At 44.0% G+C, this 16,561-nt stretch overlaps 1 protein-coding gene across 2 annotated transcripts in view; it reads left to right on the top strand.

Annotated features, from left to right (window-relative positions):
* LOC143767150 (uncharacterized) overlaps positions 1-16,561 on the top strand; it is a 104,387-nt gene that overhangs the window by 50,957 nt on the left and 36,869 nt on the right. Inside the window, exons 1-5 of one of the 2 annotated variants that reach the window (XM_077255193.1) lie at positions 2,720-5,007; positions 15,667-15,785; positions 15,863-16,030; positions 16,117-16,240; positions 16,337-16,437. In XM_077255193.1, coding sequence (XP_077111308.1) covers positions 15,717-15,785; positions 15,863-16,030; positions 16,117-16,240; positions 16,337-16,437 — 462 coding nt within the window. In that variant the 5' untranslated portion in view covers positions 2,720-5,007; positions 15,667-15,716. Of the gene's footprint in view, positions 1-2,719; positions 5,008-15,666; positions 15,786-15,862; positions 16,031-16,116; positions 16,241-16,336; positions 16,438-16,561 lie in introns of those variants that run through there. The other variant, XM_077255192.1, reaches the window with a different exon arrangement.

The following is a 16,561-nucleotide window of genomic DNA, read 5'->3' as shown; positions in this document are numbered from 1 at the left end:
TCCATTAAGGATTATGGAAGCCACTGTGCTCTTAGGAACCTTGAGTACTGCAGAAATTCTGTTGTAACATTGGCCAGATCTGTGCCTTGCCACAATTCTGTCTCTGAGCTCCTTGGCCAGTTCCTTTGACTTCATGATTCTCATTTGGTCTGACATGCACTGTGAGCTGTGAGGTCTTATATAGACAGGTGTGTGCCTTTCCAAATCAAGACCTATCAGTTTAATTAAACACAGCTGGACTCCAATGAAGGAGTAGAACCATCTCAAGGAGGATCACAAGGAAATGGATAGCATGTGACTTAAATATGAGTGTCTGAGCAAAGGGTCTGAATACGTATGACCATGTGATATTTCAGTTTTTCTTTTTTATTAATGAAACAGTGAAAAATTGAAAAGGGTATGAATACTTTCCGTACACACAGTATGTGATCCACCATCTTGCTGGAGAAGAAAAAAAATCATCCTCCAAGATATGGCGCCACCGGCACATGAGCAGTAGCCGCTATCGGATCACCTGTATAGAGAGATAGCTGCTACAGCGCAGGCCCGGTAGGCGCCATTTGAAAACTGATTTTTTTTTTCTATCTGAATAATAAACTACATTTATTATTGGGGCATTACAGATGCGATTATGCTGCAGCGCAGGTGCCACGGCCAGAACCTGCCTGCCGATTTTTTTTTCCTTCAGTATGTACAGATATATATTAAGTTAAATATAGGGCAGGTCAGTGAGGGATTGTGACTTGTAGGATCGCTACTTCCAACAGGTGGCGCTATAGAGTTAAGTCCTCTTTTTCTCAGAAGAGGCAATTTGCATATTTAATCAACCAAGGTATCATTTTAATCAGTATAACGGCGCTGACCTGACACTATGTGTATGGTAATTGTGCACAATCTTGCTGATAGGTTCACTTTAATCCCTGTCCTGTGCCACCCCATTCATTATAAGTCCTTGATAGCGTTGTCCCCCAAATTCATTATGATGCTATCAGGTAGTGAGTATCCTCCGCTACCTCCCAATTCATTACAAGTCCCTGAAAGCGTCTTCTCCCACCTTTTAATTCATTATAAAGGGTCCTATGCACCTTACCCCCTCCTCAATAAATTTTAAGTCCCCGTTAGCATCACAATGAATTGTAAGATGGAGGAGGACACTATGAGGGACTTAGCACCCTTCTCCACCACCTAATTAATTTTACATCCATATTTAACGTCCCCTTCCCCTCTTCATATTTTCATTATAAGTCCCCTTTCCTCCCATCCCAATCCCCCACATCCCTCATTGTCTTCTCCACCATCTCCATCATTGCCCCCTCCATATTGCCCTCTCCCCAACCTCCATCATTGCCCTATCAACCACCACCATCATTCCCCTCTCCACCACCTCCATCATTGCTCTCTCCAGCACGTCCACATCATTGCCCTCTCCACCACATCCATCATTGCACTCTCCAGCACGTTCACATCATTGCCCTCTCCACCACATCCACCATTGCCCTCTTCACCACCTCCATCATTGCCCTCTCCACTACCCACATCTTTGCCCTCTCCACCACTTTTATCATTGCCCAACACCATCATCTCCGAGGCATGATGCAGCTGCACTGGCTGCATGTCCACCTCTGTACACAACCCTTCTTTGCTCACCCTCCACAGGTCCACCAGTCAGTCTCCTGGTGCCTGATCGCGTCGACAGTGCGGCAGCCAATCGCTGAGCTTGCTAACTCTGCGTAGGAGCACCCGGTTCAGAGGTGCTGAATTGACTTATTGACTGCAGTGCTGACATGAGTAAAGCACAGTTTGTTTATTATTTTTTGACAAGTTTCGCCCAGGGACCAGGATTTTCTGAAAGGGGACAACTCCTTTAAAAGTTGTTCTGAGAATTCAAATAGATCAGTAAGGCTACGTTCACATATTCAGTAATCATCAAGACATATCCAGCAGCAATCCAGGTATCAAAAGTTTCAACTGAATCCATTTTTTTTTTTTAACATTGAAGTCTATGGAAAACTGATCTGTAATACCCCTCGGTTTTTCTTTCATTTGAAAAGGATCCGTTTTTTGGCTTACTGGATCAGTTTCAAATGCAACAAAACTGATGGCTATTTAAAGGGACCCCCAAAATGGCTGGTGAGGTAAGCTCACCGGCATCAGGGGCTTATCTACAGCATTCTGTAATGCTGTAGATAAGCCCCTGATGTTACCTGAAAGAGGAGAAAAAGACATTAGATTATACTCACCCAGGGGCGGTCCAGGACAGGACGTCATCAATGTAGCGCATCCAGCACAGCACATGGTCTGCGGACTGCGCGCCCCCGTCGCCAAAGATATGTCTCTCCCAGAATCCCAGAAAGAGATTAGCATACGAGGGCGCACAGGCCGCCCCCATGGCTGTGCCGCGCCTCTGTAGATAGAAAGTGTCCTTAAAAACAAAAAAATTGTGGGTCAAGACAAAACGCAGTCTACGCATAGACTGTAAAGGTGCCGACAGAGCGAACGTGAACTCTGACGTGCATCATTTTCAGGAGGGTATGCCTACTCAGATGGAGTCTACTACGTCTGAGTGTCCACCTCCAGTAGGCATACGTTCCCAAAAATGATGCATGTCAGAGCTCACCATTACAGTCTATGGCCCCATCGGTGTTTACGTCTGAATCCCATTTTGCGAAAGGTTGGATGCAAGCCTCAACAGGGCCAAGGAATGGGTGCAATGTGAAAGCAAAATTTTCTTTTTTGATTTTTACAAGTTTAATAACAATCAGAAATTTTCAAAATAATAAAATACATTGCAGTACGGTGCCCTGATGTGAATACTCTAAAAAGCAGCTGCAAAAAAATGCATCAAAATTGTCCGTAACAGGTGCTATAAAAAGGATTAAATGACTTTGGGCCACTGATTTCACACTGCAGATAGATGCTTCCTCTAAAAGTAGTCAGTAAAGAGTGCTACGAAAAGGGTTAAATTACTTTGGGCCACTGATTTTACACTGCAGACAGATGCCTCCCATCAAATTCGGGTCACTCCAACCTGGCCCAAATGGGATCTGGGCATCACAATTAGCATCAAAGTGGGTAGACAGTCAATTTTCACAGGTTTGAAAAAGTAACTGGTTTTTAAAGGGTTAAAAGACTTTGGGGCACTGATCTGACCCTCCCTAAACACAAATAGCAATGCCTTATATCAATATCTGTTCCTGGCAACAAAGTAGGCAAGCGACCATTGTTTATTGATATGAATATCTTATGTATTTATACAGCTATAAGGGTATTCCCAAAATATTACGGGTTTCCTCATCTATAGAAGGGGGGCTAAGTTCATTATCACTAGGGGTCCCACTATTGGCCCCACCACGATTCCAAGAATGAAGTGTTTGTAATTCTGTTTACATAAAAGGGGTTGTTCAGCCATAGGGTAGAAGTTTGCAGTCACTCTATGTGACTGCAGACTTGTAAATCCTCACTGCACGTGCTCTGTGTGCTGTGAAGATTCTCTGATACTGGCGCTAGTCAGTCATGTGACCTCAAATATGTTATTTGCATACTTCTGGCCATATTCTGATGTGTCTGGCCTTGCTCAATACACTTGCACTGAGGCGTGCACATCTAGTCGGCATATATGCAAATCTCATACTTACAACAGTCCCAGCGAATCCTTACAGCATACAGTGTACGCGATGTGAGGAGTAACAAGTCTGCAGTCAAATACAGTGATTCCATACTTGTACCCTAAACTGGACAACCCCTTTAATGACAAATTCTCTGTCCCATATTCCAGTCACCTCTGACAGTAGGTATAGAGGTATATGTAGCGCTAGTTTTTCTGATAAGATTGCAGTCCCCTGTGATGTCAGCAGTCATGTGATGTGTGACGCTTTACTATCTTATACTATTATTGCTAAGAATTTCTGAGAATTTTGTAAATATTACAACAAACCTCATGTTCAGAAAACTTATTTTACAACAAATGAATGTTATTTCTTAGTTGCCTCACAAAAACAATAAGTCCGGGTTTAACTGCATGATTAAAACAGTTTTCAACAATTCTGGAGTCATGGTTTACATGTCACCCAGGCTCAAGTGCTCAGCTCATCCCGCATAGATCTTCCAGTCCCAACCACCTCACGTGATCGCTGGGTTGGCGGTGACGCTGCAGGATGTGCCTGCCACTATAAACGAACGTCGTTCCGTAAGGCCTTGCTCACACGACCACTTTCCATCCATTGTCCACCGAGGCACGGCCAGAAGTACCTTATCCTAGAACTGCATTTGCCTTTCAAATCTATAGAGGCCAAAATGTTTTGTAGCGTCCTCACAGAAGCACGTCCAATAAACCTGACTAATAAAAGTGTATGGAAAGTCAGTCTCAGCGACCGCCATCTTCCCTGGTTTCCGATCTTTCCGAGTCACATGACTTGCCGCTGCGCTCTATGACCCCCGATTCATTGTTGCCTTTGTGACGGTTTCTTGTCTAGTACTGCATTTTGAGCTTTTTTTGTATTTGTGCCCAACTCATTCTATTTGCGCCTTTCTAAAAAGTTGCAATTAATGAATCAGCTATAATATCCACAAATGATAAACGCAGCCCACAAAGCGGAAAATAAAGAAAAAACAGGCGAGCGCACATAAAATGGAGCAAATGGCATAAGGAATTGGGTGCAAGCAACAATAAAAGGCGCAAAGGAAATGAGGAATTCGGACATAAAAAAAATCGTGCATAAGAAACCAACTTCAGCATGGCGGCGTCCCCTCTGCTGTAAGCTCAGCAGGAATTCTATGGGGAGCACAAACACATCTTCCCCGTGTGAGGAGCGACCCCCTGGTGCAGACCCCAACATCACCTCCAGCCAGAGCTCCCCGGCCGCGCGCAGCAGAGAGGGCAGCGCGGGAGCCCTGAGTGCTGGAACGCAAACAAGGCATCCCCTGGAACGCAACATCAGGAAGTATTCGTCTGCAATCCATTTCCGTTTCCGGTGAGAGGATTTGGGGGCTGGAGAAAGGGGATTTACGGTACGTGATGTTTTTTTGGGGGGAGTCCACCGTATTCGTGCTTAGGCTGCGGGGTCTAGTAGTAGGAATGGTGGGGCTTACATTGTCATCCGAAGCTGGCGCTTATGGGAAAGCTGCTGGCAGCTCGGGGGACTGTGCCTAGTCAGTGGGGCTAGAGATGTCATGGCTCCATGTGTCCTCATACAAGGGTCTCATCAGCTCAGTCACCTATGGATTCTCATTTCTGTTATTAATGCCATTTGTCTTTTTTTTTTCCATTTTTTCATCCTTGCCATTCAAAATCCCAACTTTTTATCTACTTATTTTCATGAATAGCTTCACCTAGGGGGTTTACTTTTTTCAGGTTGAATTGGTATTTCTGGAGCAGAATGTCACAGAGCAGAAATATCTAATATATACATATATATATATATATATATATATATATATATATATATATATATATATATATATATATTATGGGCTGTGGCTCATATATGGAGCTGCAGCCTGCGAACATGGAGATGCGAGCTTGTGTCCTGAATAGACTTGATCACAGGAGGGAAGTAGTGAAAATTATAATGTAGGGAGAGGATACAGACTGGAAATTAAAAAAAAAACTTTTTGACAGTGAGGATGATCAATGAGTGGAACATGCTGCCACGAGACGTGGTGAGGTCTCCTTCAATAGAAGTCTTCAAACAGAGGCTGGACCGACATCTGCATGGGATGATTTATTAGGCTATGTGCACACTTTGCGGATTAGGCTTAGGAATTTCTGGTGCGGATTCTGTCTCTCTTGGCAGAAAACGCACCTGCGTTTTTTGTGTGGTTCCGCAGCGTTTTTTTGTGCGTTTTTGCTGCGGTTTTCTTGCGGATTTGCTGCGTTTTTTACCCCTGCGGTTTTCTATAATGGAATGGGTACAAAAACGCTGCAGATTCACAAAAAACATGCTACTTCTTTTAATCCACAGCGTTTCCGCAGCAGATTTTCCGCAACGTGTGCACAGCATTTTTTTTTTCTCATTGATTTACATTGTACTGTAAATCAATTGCGGATCTGCAGCGTTACTGCACTGCAAAAAACGCTGCAGATCCGCAGAGAATCCGCAACGTGTGCGCATACCCTAAGTGAATCCTGCATTGAGCAGGGAGCTGGACATGATTTCCCTGGAGGTCCCTCCCAACTAAATCATTCTATGATAAGACCCTTAGCTTTTTTACTTCCCCATCAGTCGAGCTGTGTGAGGCCTTGTTTTTTTTACAGGACAAGCTGCAGTTTTAGTTTGTACAATTTGGCATATATACCACTTTTTGATCACTGTGTACAGTGCCTACAGAACAGCAATTCTGACACTTTGATTTTATTGATTTAATAATGTTGTTATGTAAACTAGTAATATTTCTGTTATTAGTAATCTTGTTTTTTTTCTTCACATGTTCAATTTAGCTACATACCGTATATACTCGAGTATAAGCCGACCCGAGTATAAGTCGACCCCCCCCTAATTTTGCCACAAAAACAGGGAAAACTTAATGACTCCAGTATAAGCCTAGGGTGGGAAATGCAGCAGCTACCGGTAAATGTCAAAAGTAAAAATAGATACGAATAAAAGTGAAATTAATTGAGACATCAGTAGGTTAAGTGTTTTTGAATATCCATATTGAATCAGGAGCCCCATATAATGCTCCATAAAGTTCATGATGGGCCCCATAAGATGCTCCATACAAAATACGCCCCATATAATCCTTCATAAAGGTTAATAATGGCCCCATAAGATGCTCCATAGACACATTTGCCCAATATAATGCTGCACAAATGTTGATTATGGCCCCATAAGATGCTCCATAAAGATATTTGCCCCATATAGTGCTGCACAAACGTTATGGCCCCATAAGATGCTCCATACAGACACTTGCCCCATATAGTGCTGCACAAACATTATGTCCCCATACAGACACTTGCCCCATATAATGCTGCACAAACGTTGATTATGGCCCCATAAGATGCTCCATACAGACACTTGTCCCATTTGCTGTTGCTGCGATAAAAAAAAACACATATTCACCTCTCCGTCGCTCAGGCCCCGGCACTTTCAATATTCACCTGCTCCTCGTTCCGGTGCCGCTCCATCTTTAGCGTCTTCTGCACTGACGTTCATGCAGAAGGCGCGCACTAACCACATCATCGCGCCCTCTGACCTGAGCATCACTGCAGAAGACTCTGAAGACAGAGCAGCGGCTGAAACGAGGAGCAGGTGAATATCGCGCAGCTCTGCGCTCCCCTCCCAGTTATACTTACCTGCTCCTGGCGCTGTGCGGTCCCTGGTTTCCCGGCGCTGCTGCTTCTTCCTCTACTGAGCGGTCACCGGTACCGTTCATTACAGTAAAGAATATGCGGCTCCACCCTTATGGGAGGTGGAGCCGCATATTCATTACTGTAATGAGCATTACCATGTGACCGCTCAGTACAGGAAGAAGCTGCCGGCATCGGGGAAAAGACGTGCAGGGACCGCGCCAGGAGCAGATGAGTATAATTAGACAGCCCCCGCTCGCCCTCCCTTGGCGACCCCTGGGTGTGACTCGAGTATAAGCCGAGAGGGGGACTGTCAGCCCAAAAAAATGGGCTGAAAATCTCGGCTTATACTCGAGTATGTACGGTATTATTATTGGTCATAATATCATACCTACGTTATGTACGCTTTGCACTGAATTTGGCCTCAGATTTCAAGGAACAGGTATACCAATTGATGCAGTGAATTCCTTACTATAATACATTCTAAATAGAGGGTTATTCCCGTCTTCATAGATGGATAGTCCCAAGCACTTTTGCAAATAACTGCTTTTTCCAATTTTCAAATATTAGCTCTCTACTTCACCATCTTGGGTTTTTGCACTTCTGTCTTTTGCTGCCCCTCTTCCCAGAGCCATACCTTTTTTTTATTTTTCCATCAATATGGCCATGTGAGGGCTTGTTTTTTACGGGACAAGTTGTACTTTTGAATGACACCATTGGTTTTGCCATATAGTGTCCTGAAAAATGGGGAAAAAAATCCGTGCGGTGAAATTGCCAAAAAAGTACAATTCCACAATTATTTTTTGTTTTGCTATTTTACCATGTTCACCAAATGCTAAAACTGATCTGCCATTATGATTCTCCAGGTCATTATGAGTTTGTAGATGCCAAACATGTCTAGGTTCTTTTTTATTTAACCCCTTTCTGACATTAGACGTACTATCCTGTCGAGGTGACCCGTTCCCGTATGAGCACCGATGTTATAGTACGTCACATTCAATCAGTCGCACTCACGGGGGGATCGAGGCCGGATGTCAGCTGATTATCACAGCTGACATCCAGCACTATGTGCCAGGAGCAGTCGCGGACCGCTCCCGGCACATTAACCCCCGGAACACTGTGATCAAACATGATCGCAGCGTTCCGGTGGCATAGGGAAGCATCGCGCAGGGAGGGGGCTTCCTCCGTGCTTCCCTCAGACCCTCAGAACAACGCGATGTGATCACATTATTCCGAGGGTCTCATCCATTCTCCTCCCTGCAGGCCCCGGATCCAAGATGGCTGCGGGGGTCCTTCCAGGTCCTGCAGGGAGGTGGCTTGCGAGCGCCTGCTGAGAGCAGGTGCCGGCAAGCCTCCAGCACTGCCTGTCAGATCGGTGATCTGACACAGTGCTGTGCAGAGGGTCAGATCAGCGATCTGACAATATATAGTGATGTCCCACTCTGGGACAAAGTAAAAAAAAATAATCACACTGTGTAAAAATATTTAAACAAAAAATTCCTAAATAAAAAAAAAAAATATCGTTCTAATAAATACATTTCTTTATGTAAATATAAAAACAAAACAATAAAAGTATACATATTTAGTATCGCCACGTCCGTAACGACCCGACCTATACAACTGTTCCACTAGTTAACCCCTTCAGTGAACACTGTAAAAAAATAAATAAAAAATGAGGAAAAAACAATGCTTTATCATCATAACGCACCGTGACGCCCGCAGACTATTCCATCAAAGTCTGCATTCCAAAGCGCCACTTCTTCCCTTCCGAGCCCCAACGGGCGCCCAAACAGTGGTTTACCCTGTTATGACCCCAATGGCGAGGGTCTCAGAGATATCAGCAAGTCTGCGAAGTACAAAAATCCAGCTCATAGGGCAGTGGTAACTGGGTTGACCATATATCTACTCCTAACGCCAACACTAGAAGTAGCCGGGGAACATGCCTACGTTGGTCGCTAGATGTCTCGCGCCAGCCGGAGAGCTAACTACCCCTAGAAGAGGAAAACAAAGACCTCTCTTGCCTCCAGAGAAAAGACCCCAAAAGTAGGATACAAGCCCCCCACAAATAATAACGGTGAGGTAAGAGGAAATGACAAACACAGAGATGAACTAGGTTTAGCAAAGAGAGGCCCACTTACTAATAGCAGAATGTAGTAAGATAACTTATATGGTCAACAAAAACCCTATCAAAAATCCACGCTGGAGATTCAAGAACCCCCGAACCGTCTAACGGCCCGGGGGGAGAACACCAGCCACCCTACAGCTTCCAGCAAGGTCAGGAAACAGATTATATACAAGCTGGACAAAAATGCAAAACAAATAGCAAAAAGCAAGAAAGCGGACTTAGCTTAATCACGCAGGAACCAGGATCAGCAGACCAGAGCACTACAGATTAGCTCTGATATCAACGTTGCCAGGCATTGAACTGAAGGTCCAGGGAGCTTATATAGCGACACCCCTGACCTAACGACCCAGGTGAGCATACAAGGGATGAATGACATACCCAGAGTCAAATCACTAGTAGCCACTAGAGGGAGCCAAAAGGTAAATTCACAACATTACCCCCACATATGGGGTAACAGCATACTCAGGACAAATTGGACAACAACCTTTGCGGTCCAATTTCTCCTGTTACCCTTGGGAAAATAAAAATTTGGCTAAAAAAATCATTTTTGTGGGAAAAAAATGATTTTTTTATTTTCACGGCTCTGCGTTAGAAACTTTAGTGAAACACTTGGGGGTTCAAAGTTCTCATAACACATCTAGATAAGTTCCTTTGGGGATCTAGTTTCCAATATGGGGTCACTTGTGGGGGGTTTCTACTGTTTAGGGGCTCTCCAAACGCAATGTGACGCCCACAGGCCATTCCATCAGTCTGCATTCCAAACGGCGCTCCTTCCCTTCCGAGCTCTGCCATGCGCCCAAACGGTGGTTACCCCCCACATATGGGGTACTAGATGGTGGCCCGATTCTAACGCATCGGGTATTCTAGAATATGCATGTCCACGTAGTATATTGCCCAGTGATGTAGTATATTGCCCAGTGACGTAGTATATTGCCCAGTGACGTAGTATGTTGCCCAGTGACGTAGTATGTTGCCCAGTGACGTATTATGTTGCCCAGTGACGTAGTATATTGCCCAGTGACGTAGTATATTGCCCAGTTACGTAGTATACTGCCCAGTGACAGTATACAGCACAGAGCCACGTAGTATATTGCCCAGTTACGTAGTATACAGCACAGAGCCATGTAGTATATTGCACAGCCACGTAGTATACAGCCACGTAGTATATTGCCCAGTTACGTAGCATATTGCCCAGTTACGTAGTATATTGCCCAGCCACGTAGTATATTGCCCAGTGACGTAGTATACAGCACAGAGCCACGTAGTATATTGCACAGCGAAGTAGTATACAACACAGAGCCACGTAGTATATTGCCCAGCCACGTAGTATATTGCCCAGCCACGTATGTCACAGGTTAAAAAATAAACATATACTCACCTTCCGAGGGGCCCCTTGTAGTTCTGTCGCCTGTGTTTGGTTCAGGCGGCAACTTCCGGTCCGAGGGTGTGATGACGTCGTGGTCACATGACAGTGACGTCACGGCAGGTCCTTCTCGCGCAGGGCCTGAGATGACGTCGCGGTCACATGACTGTGACGTCATGGCAGGTCCTTGTGATGACGTCGCGGTCACATGACCGTGACGTCATGGCAGGTCCTTGTCGCACACCAACCTTAGCACCGGAACCTGCCGCTTGCATGGACCGGTCACCGGAGCGTCGGAAAGGCGGCGGAAGGTGAGTAATGATTTGTTATTTTTTTTTAAATTATTTTTAACATTAGATGTTTTTACTATTGAGGCTGCATAGGCAGCCTCAATAGTAAAAATTTGGTCACACAGGGTTAATAGCGGCGGTAACGGAGTGAGTTACCCGCGGCATAACGCGGTCCGATACCGCTGGCATTAACCCTGTGTGAGCCGTGACTGCGGGGAGTATGGAGCGGGCGCCGGGCAGTGACTGCAGGGGAGTAGGGAGGGACTAATCGGACTGTGCCCGTCGCTGATTGGTCGCTGCAGCCATGACAGGCAGCTGGCGAGTCCAATCAGCGAATGAATATCCGTGACTGAAGTTGCCGACAGAAAGACGGAAGTACCCCTTAGACAATTATATATATATAGATCAGCATACTCAGGACAAATTGTACAACAACTTACCGTATATACTCGAGTATAAGCCGACCCGAGTATAAGCTGACCCCCCTAATTTTGCCACAAAAACTGGGAAAACTTATTGACTCGAGTATAAGCCTAGGGTGGAAAATACAGCAGCTACCGGTGAATTTCAAAAATAAAAATAGATGCTCCATACCGTTCATTATGGCCCCAAAGGAGGTTCCATATTAAGCTGTGCCATATATAATGCTCCATACCGTTCATTATGGCCCCATAGATGCTCCATATATAGCTGTGCCACATATAATGCCCTGCACCGTTCATTATGGCCCCATAGATGCTCCATATATAGCTGTGCCATATAGAATGCTCTGCACCGTTCATTATGGCCCCATAGATGCCCCATATACAATGCTCTGCACCGTTCATTATGGCCCCATAGATGCTCCATATAAAGCAGTGCCATATAAGCTCTGCACTGTTCATTATTGCCCCATAGATGCTCCTTATTAAGCTGTGCCATATATGCTCTGCACTGTTCATTGTTGCCCCATAGATGTGCCATATAAATCTGTGCCATATATAGTGCTCTGCACCATTGCCCCATAGATGTGCCATATAAATCTGTGCCATATATAGTGCTCTGCACCGTTGCCCCATAGATACTCCACATAAATCTGTGCCATATATAACGCTGCTGCTGCTGCTGCAATAAAAAAAACAAAACACATACTCACCTCTCTTGCTTGCAGCTCCTCAGCGTCCCGTCCCGGCGTCTCTCTGCACTGACTGATCAGGCAGAGGGCGTCGCGCACACTATATGAGTCATCGCGCCCTCTGACCTGAACAGTCAGAACAAGAGGACGCGAAGACAGAGCGGCGCCCGGCGAGTGGAACGTGGACAGGTGAATATAAAATACTCACCTAGTCCTGGCGCTCCCCCTGCCTGTCACACTGTCTTCGGGTGCCGCAGCCTCTTCCTCTGTCAGCGGTCACTGGCACCGCTGATTAGAGAAATGAATTTGCGGCTCCACCCCTATGGGAGTGGAGTCCAAATTCATTTCTCTAATGAGCGGTCCCACGTGACCGCTGAACAGGGGAAGAGCTGCGGCACCCGAAGACCGTGGGACGGGTAGGGGGAGTGCCAGGATCGCCGGGACTAGGTGAGTATGCCTCAGCGCCCTCTCCGCCTCACCCGCCGACCCCACCGCCGACCGTGACTCAAGTAAAAGCCGAGAGGGGCACTTTCAGCCCAAAAATTTGGGCTGAAAATCTCGGCTTATACTCGAGTATATACGGTAAGTAATTTTTTTTGTGAAAAAAAGTTAAATGTTAATTTTTTAAAATATTCAAAAAATTCCTGTGAAACACCTGAAGGGTTAGTAAACTTCTTAAATGTGGTTTTGAGCACCTTGAGGGGTGCAGTTTTGAGAATGGTGTCACTTTTGGGTATTTTCTATCATAGACCCCTCAAAGTGACTTCAAATGTGATGTGATCCCTGAAAAAAATGGTGTTGTAAAAATGAGGAATCGCTGGTCAATTTTTAACCCTTATAACTCCCTACCAAAAAATATGTGGGGTTCCAAAATTGTGCTGATGTAAAGTAGACATGTGGGAAATGTTACTTATTAAGTATTTTGCGTGACATATCTCTGTGATTTAAGGGGATGAAAATTCAAAGTTGGAAAATTGCGAAATTTTCAAAATGTTTGCCAAATTTCCGTTTTTTCCACAAATAAACGCAGCTAACATCAAATAAATTTGACCACTATCATGAAGTACAATATGTCACGAGAAAACAGTCTCAGAATCACCGGGATCTGTTGAAGCGTTCCAGAGTTATAACCTCATAAAGCGACAGTGGTCAGAATTGTAAAAATTGGCCTGGTCATTAACGTGCAAACCACCCTTGGGGGTAAAGGGGTTAAGTGTTGAAAAAAAAAATATTTTTTTTTTTTTAAAGAAAAAGTCGCCATATTCCGAGACCCGTAGCGTCTCCATTTTTTGTGATCTGGGGTTGGGTGAGGGCTTATTTTTTGTGCGCCGAGCTGACGTTTTTACTGATACCATTTTAGTGTAGATACAATGTTTTGATCGCCCGTTATTGCATTAAAAAAACACATAATTCTGGAGTTTTGACTTTTTTTCTCGTTACGCCGTTTACTGATCAGATTAATTATTTTTATATTTTGATAGATGGGGTGATTCTGAACTTGGTGATACCAAATATGCGTATTTTTTTTTATTTATTGTTTTATTTTGAATGGGTCAAATGGGGGGTGATTTAAACTTTTTATATAATTTTTTTTTGTATTTTTTTTTTGAACATTTTATTTTACTAGCTTCAATAGTCTCCATGGGAGACTAAAAGCTGTAATCATCCATTTGCTTGTGCTACCAGTGCAGGGCTACAGCCTTGCTCTATGTAGCTCAAATGCTAGGACAACCACAGGGGTCTGCGGTAGACCTCGGGTTGTCATGCCAACCCATCAGCGACCCGCGGTCATGTGCCGGGTGCCGATGGGTGGGATTAGTGACTCGCTTCCGACGTGATCATGCTAAATGCCGCTATCAGAGATTGACAGCGGCATTTAAAATGTCAACAGCCGCAGGTGGATCACTATTCACCCACTGCCGTTAAGGGCACAAGCTGTTCAAATCAGCTGACATGTGCCTGAAAAGTTGTGCGCTCTCAGCCGGAGCCAACAGCAAATGGGGAGCCCACCTTAGATGTAACTATATGTCTAAGGTGGGAAAGGGATTACAGCTTGTTGCCTAGGAAACTGACCACCGCTGCTGTCTAGCTAATAAACAGTGCATTGAAGCTGCCTGGGATTAGTGGGTAACGTTGTTCTCCAGCGATCCTGACAAGCTTCGAAGCATGTTCTGCTGTCTAGCAGCAGTGGTCGATCTCCAAGGCAAAGAACGGTGAACAGAAGAGGTGTTATTGTCGCAAGAACGGTTGACAATGTTAATACTTTGTCAATTGCAAAATTGATTGTATTTACAAGCACTATCCAACAATACCTATTTATCAAGCTGGAACTTTTTTTTCTATATCTCAAGAGTATGTGTGTACGACATCTTTTTCAGGCAAATTTCACCTAGAAAAAGCACTATATAAATGCCAAAAAGCATGAATATATGCACACTAATGTCAAAAGGACTTGCTGTGCATATGTTGCTTCTTTTTTAATTTCTTTTAACCGCCACTGTCTTACGGAATGAAAAAAAAAAATATAAATGCCGATGGTGAAATTGTCAGGAAAGACACTGCAGGAAAAAATGCTGTCATCGTTTTTATTAATCTTCTTCTGGTCCCAAAAGTGTGCGGGTACACCGGCATCCAATAGACCTTGTGTGTATATACCTTTTAGTGTCTTTTTTTCTAAAGTAGTAATATGAGTGATCACTTACTGATTGCTGGGGTCTGACCATTGGAACCTAAGCAATCCCGAGAATGGATATCTGCAGAGCCTCATATGAATAGGTATGAATTTGAGTATGCTTCATTCATTGACTATACCACTGCTGGAGAAAGCTGAGCACTGTTCTTGCCTATCTCTGGTAGTCCCATAGACAATAAATGAAGCAGAGGTACTTATTCTCACACTTTTTTTTTTTTAAATTAAATTGATTATTGCAGTTTTATAAATATTACATTCTGGTAGCAGCTTTTTTTTATTTTTGTGTACATTTTAAACATGTAAATAAAGTATTATGTTAGTTTCGTGTCCTCCATGGTGTTTGTGATAGATTGAGATGTACAATAAAAAATTATATTGTGGTACCGTGTCAGCCAGAAAAATGAATGTAAATACTTTTATGTCCAACAATGACACAAGTATTCCCTGAGTGTCTCCATTATTCATAGCAGGTCCTCATTTGCCCTCTCAATAGTCACACAGGGCCCGTCCCATGTCTACCTTTGTGGTCAAAGCAGACCATACTGTCTGGCCTGTTTACCCAAGGAATGCACATCCTCCGCTGGCAAAGAACTACACGCTGTCTGCCTATTCCAGGCTGCTGCATTTATTTTCCTCCCCATGACTAGATCACATCTAAAAGAAATAGGTGCAAGAAGAACCCCTATCTTTACCAACAGAATTCTGTCTTTTACCAGAGAAACTGGCTAAGTTCTGATCATTTTATGGTGATAATGTTATTGGTTGTTTGCAATAAAATAACTTTATATTTCATCATTCAGGACTCTGGACGTCTGGGTCCCAGCAGCAGGCCAAAAGCTTGGTCTCCAGAATGGACAATGAGCAGACTGAGCAAATATTAAGTCTGACCTTGGAGATCATCTATCTGCTGACTGGAGAGGTTAGAGATTATGGGGTCTCTGTCACAAGAAAAAAATGTGTTTCTTATGGTTCTTCCCTTTTATTAACCATTTTTAGGATTATGGCCCATTGAAGCCGGCTGTTGATCATGTTTCAGTCTCAGGAAAGATGGGTAGAGAGCAAAGCTCTATAACATTGTCTTCCTCCACCCCAATACGTGAGAGAAACAATGATAAGAAGATCTTAGAACTAACTCACAAGATGATACATCTGCTGACTGGAGAGGTGAGGGCTTCTGGGAATATAAGAACATTTTACAGTTACACCAAGGAAGGTGTCTGGATGAGGATGTATCTGTGTGTGTGTTTCAGGTTCCTGTAAGATGTCAGGATGTCACCGTCTATTTCTCCATGGAGGAGTGGGAGTATTTAGACGGACATAAGGATCTGTACAAGGACCTTTTCACAGAGACTTATCAGCGCCTCAAATCACTGGGTAAAAGAGAGAAATTTTGAGGGTCATCGAGACACCCTCATTATTTGATTATCACATCTAAGCAATGTATTTAGACACTGCGTTTCTTTTAAACAGATGAGTCCAAGAGAAGTACACAACAGAGATGTTCCAGTCCACAGGAACGTAAAGAAGAAATCCAAAGTATGACTCAAGACTGCAACAAGAAACGCAACAAGGTATTTATTGTTTAATTTCAATTTCTTACAAATCAAGTTGTATTACCCTAATTATTTCTCACTATGGAGAATACATTTATAGCAATCTCAAGGCACAATCCGGCTCGTGCTGATACATTTAGGA

The sequence above is a fragment of the Ranitomeya variabilis genome, chromosome 4, assembly GCF_051348905.1.
Source record: "Ranitomeya variabilis isolate aRanVar5 chromosome 4, aRanVar5.hap1, whole genome shotgun sequence".
Lineage (NCBI taxonomy): Eukaryota > Metazoa > Chordata > Amphibia > Anura > Dendrobatidae > Ranitomeya > Ranitomeya variabilis.
This window is presented reverse-complemented; position numbering and strand designations above follow the sequence as displayed.